Source organism: Thamnophis sirtalis, unplaced genomic scaffold (assembly GCF_051295495.1).
Source record: "Thamnophis sirtalis isolate CommonGarterSnake01/CBP01778 unplaced genomic scaffold, rThaSir2_p1.2 scaffold_17, whole genome shotgun sequence".
Classification (NCBI taxonomy): domain Eukaryota; kingdom Metazoa; phylum Chordata; class Lepidosauria; order Squamata; family Natricidae; genus Thamnophis; species Thamnophis sirtalis.
The window spans coordinates 299,191-303,223 of record NW_028261397.1 but is presented as its reverse complement, the minus strand read 5'-3'; the positions used below and the strand labels follow the sequence as shown (position 1 = coordinate 303,223).

General features: G+C 60.6%; 1 protein-coding gene across 1 annotated transcript; it reads right to left on the bottom strand.

Moving 5' to 3' along the window:
* Positions 1–516: 516 nt before the first annotated feature.
* On the bottom strand, positions 517–2,156 carry OVCA2 (OVCA2 serine hydrolase domain containing). The gene has a single exon (XM_087702845.1). It carries the CDS (start codon positions 2,131–2,133, stop codon positions 1,309–1,311), a length of 825 nt encoding a protein of 274 aa, XP_087558971.1. The 5' UTR covers positions 2,134–2,156; the 3' UTR covers positions 517–1,308.
* Between the last annotated feature and the right edge of the window lie 1,877 nt (positions 2,157–4,033).

The following is a 4,033-nucleotide window of genomic DNA, read 5'->3' as shown; positions in this document are numbered from 1 at the left end:
CAACTGCACAAGCCCACCCAGGGGCTCAGCCGGCGGACAGACAGATTGGGAGCCACCATCGCCACTCCAGGAATTCTCTGGATTTGCAACTCTGGCCGGCCGGCCTTCGCACAACCGCTTTGGAGTATTTGTGCTGCTAATCCCCACCCTCTTTTACCCCAGGGAGAGGAACCACACAGTCTGGCCTGGTAGACCCCCCCAAAAAATAAAAATAAAATTGTGGTGTGGCCCTGCAATACGTGGGATGGAAAAACCTCCCTCCTTCCCCCCAGCAGTGGCCTGTAGCAGTGACAAATTACACTTGATTTAAAAGCTTCAAGCTTCTGCTGTCCTTAATCACTGCTGGAAAAGCCCAGAATCACAGGCAACATCTTTGAGAGTAATCTCCCTTAAGTTTTACCAAAAAGCGAGACTTGGGAGGCAGACTGTGTGAGGAGACCTTCCTTTGGGTGGAGGTAATGAGAGGGAAGAGGAGCTGGCCAAATGGAGCCAAGAAGATTAAATGAATCAAGAGTCACAAGTCCAAAATCATTTAATTTCCCCTATTCAACGTCTATTAAAACGAAGCTTATCAATCAATCAGAACAGAGCCAGAAGGGACTATGGGGGTCTTCCAGGGTCTCAAGCAGGAGACCTTATACCATGCCAGGCAAGTGTCTGTCCAATCTCTCTTTAAAAACCAGTGATTTTGGCAACTTTTGATGGGCAGCTGCAACAGCCGTCCCTGGAAGCCTTTTCCTGATTCACTTTGACTCGGTTTTAGCTCTCCAGGAAGACCCAGACCTGCTTCGGAGGCTCCACTGGGGTGGGAAACCCCACCAGGACTCCAGAGTCCCTGCCTTCCTCTTCCTCTCGCAGGATCGGACCTGGCAAGGAGGACAAAGGATGGTTATTGACACCCCCGTCAGGGCTGTGATTCAGACAGCAGGAGATCCAGCAATCCTCTCATCTGGCAGTGGAGATGAGCAAAGGGAGATGCCCATTCTTCCTCCAAGCAGACTGACCAGCGGCAAGTCCCACATCCCAGGACAGGGATGAGTCCCCTCTTCAGTCCGATCCTGAAATCTGTCCCTGAACTGGGATGGAAGGCAGATCTGCAACCTGGGTGCCTGGCAAGTCCCCCCATTGTCATCAGCCAAGCCTGGCATTTGGGGGAACCAGCCTGAGAGGCAGCGCTGAGGCTTCCACTGACGCTCCAAACAGGGAAGGAAGGACGGAGGCCTCTCAAGGGGGGCTTCGGCGGCTCCGACGGTCTTGTACCCCAAAAGGTCCCTTAACTGCAGCAGGGCAACCTCCAGGCAGGGGCCGTTATCGACCGCTTGGGGCAGAGGCCGGGTCGGTGTTTTCCGGGTCTCCGGTACGGGGCTCTCCTCCTCCTCCGCCGCCTCCCGCAGCCTGACTCGAGACGGGACCTTCGCCTGAGCCCCGCGGGGAAGGCGCCCAGCGCGAGTCCGAGGCGGTTGGGGCAGCCGGCGGCAGTCGGGGCGGGCCGAGCTCCTCGTCCTCCTCCGCGGGGCCCTGGAAGCAGCGCAGGAAGCCCAGGTAGGCGGCCTTCTGCGCGGCGGCGGCGGGGACGAAGTGGCCGCCGTCGTGGGCCAGCAGGGCGGGGCGGGCGAAGCGCTCGGCCAACGCCCGGCTCTCCGCCGCCGGGATGACGCGGTCGTCGCGCCCGAAGACATGCAGGCTGGGCGCCCGCAGAGACCCCGCCGCCGCCGCCGCCGCCTCGGCCACGGGGTAGCCGGAGAAGAGCAGGGCGAAGCGGAAGGGGAAGCGCCCGTCCCCGCCCTCCCGCAGCGCGCACAGCAGCCCCGCCAGCGCCGCGCCCTGGCTGAAGCCCAGCAGGCCGTCCACCGGGCCCCGCTCCGCCAGCGCCGCCGCCACCGCCCGCAGCGCCGCCCCCGGCTCCGGCCCGCCCGGCCCGGGCTCCGGCCACCACGCGCGCGGCTCCCCCTCGGCTCCCGGCGGCTCCCCGTCGTCCGGCAGGCGGTGCGGGGCGTCCAGGTAGAGGAGCCGGGCGCGGCCTCGCAGGGCCTTCCGCAGCGCGCCGGTCCGGGCGCGGAACCGCTCGGCGTTCTGCCCGTAGCCGTGGAGACAGAGCAGCCGCAGCTCCCCCTCGCGAGGCGCCCCCGCCATCCCCTTCCGGGTCGCGCGACGGAAGCCCCGCAGGGACCTTCCGCCCGGCCAATCGGAACGCGGAAGCGTCTCCCCGGCAACCGCGCGGCGAATCCATCCGTCCCTGGAGTGGCGCCTCCGGAGGAGAGTGCGCATGCGCGACCCTGTACTCCGCATGTCGCTTCTGCAACCTGGCGCCCCCGGACCCGAATTGCAGCCCCACTCTGCGGGCCGGCTGAGGATGATGGGCGTCGTGTGTTAAAAAACCTGCGCTACTCGCGGACGCCTCCCCCCCCAGCTTTCCCTCTGGCAGGCGCGCTGGGGCGATGCTCAGTGGGAGGCGGAGAGCTGCAGGGCGCACGGCTGACTCCCTCCCGCCGGGCTCTGCGAAGGCCGCCCGCGAAATCAGGCAGCCGGCCCGAAGGACGGACAAACCCGCGCACCCCCGGCTGCCCTTCTCTGCAAGCCGCCTCCACGCAGCCGGGAGTCCCGAGTGGGGGTGTCGGGCCTCGCGCAGGCCCCCCCCCGCCCCATTGCAGCCCTTGGAGGCGGCAGTGCAACCAGGGCCCCATTGAAGGAGGCCTCTCTTCTCCCTCCAGCAGCAGCAGGCTGGGTCTGCTGGCCCTGCCCTGGGTGGGAGCGAGCCTGGCTTTGTTGCGGTGGTTCCCCGGGTTCGAGTCCCTGCAATGTCCTTGCCAAGGTTTTCCAAAAGCGGCTTGCCATTGCCTCCTTCCTGGGGCTGAGAGAAAGTGGCTGGCAAAAGGCCACTCAGAGGCTTCTCCAGGCCGAGAAGCTCCGTAAACCTTCAGCTGCCTGGAGGGGAGGAATTCCATCACCCTGCCTGGCCTCAGCACCAGGATGGGAGCTGCATTAACTAGGGCGTGTTGGGATCAAAAGTGGACTCTTCTGTGGCCTTCCCACCGCCCCAACCCCGCTCCCCCAATCTAGTTAATGGGAGAGAGATAAGGGCTCTTATACAAGAGGCAGAAGGGTGGGATAACAACAAGAATAGGTCAATATAACCAGGGCCTCCCCCAAAGCATCCCCTGGATTGCAAAAGGAGCTTCTCTCCAGGCCAGTGTTTCTCAACCTTGGCGACTTTAAGAAGCCCCCATTGCAAATGGCATCTACTGGCTCACATTTCTTCTCTCCCTGCTGAGGCAAGAGAAATAAAACCGAGAAATCTCCGGGTTATCATTCCCCTTTTAAGTCCCTAACAATAACAAAACCACCAGTTTTGATTTGATAGCAACGATGACAAGTCTTATTATTATTCAGGCACGTCAACAGCATCAATAGCATTTTGGCTTAGCTGCCACTTCACAATGCTTCACAGCGCTCTCTCGGCGGTTTGCAGTGTCAGCATTATTTTTGCATGTTTTGCGCACAACAATCTGGGTCCTCATTTTATCCACCTCGGAAGGATGGCAGGCCAAGTCAACCTCGAACTCCTGCCTGTGGGCAGAGTCGGCCTGCAATGCTGCCTTCTAAGGACTGCGCCATAAAAGCACAGAGAGCAGAAGGCAGAAACGCCAGGGATGCCTCTGATATCAATATAGCAATAGCAGTAGACTTATATACCGCTTCATAGGGCTTTCAGCCCTCTCTAAGCGGTTTACAGAGAGTCAGCATATTGCCCCCAACAATCTGGGTCCTCATTTTACCCACCTCGGAAGGATGGAAGGCTGAGTCAACCTTCAGCCGGTGAGATTATGATATCTCTGATATCAACAGGCATGGATGGATACTTCTTGCACTCCCAGATACCCTCTGATTGTGCCCCCCCCCTTCTCTCCACCCACCCCCGGACACACGTGCCCTCTTTCTGCTTATCGCTGCCAGGACTTCCTCGCCACACAGTTTCAGGTGCCTGTGCTTAGTCCATATTCAGTGTCTCTGGCAAAGCCCCCGTTTTCTTAAA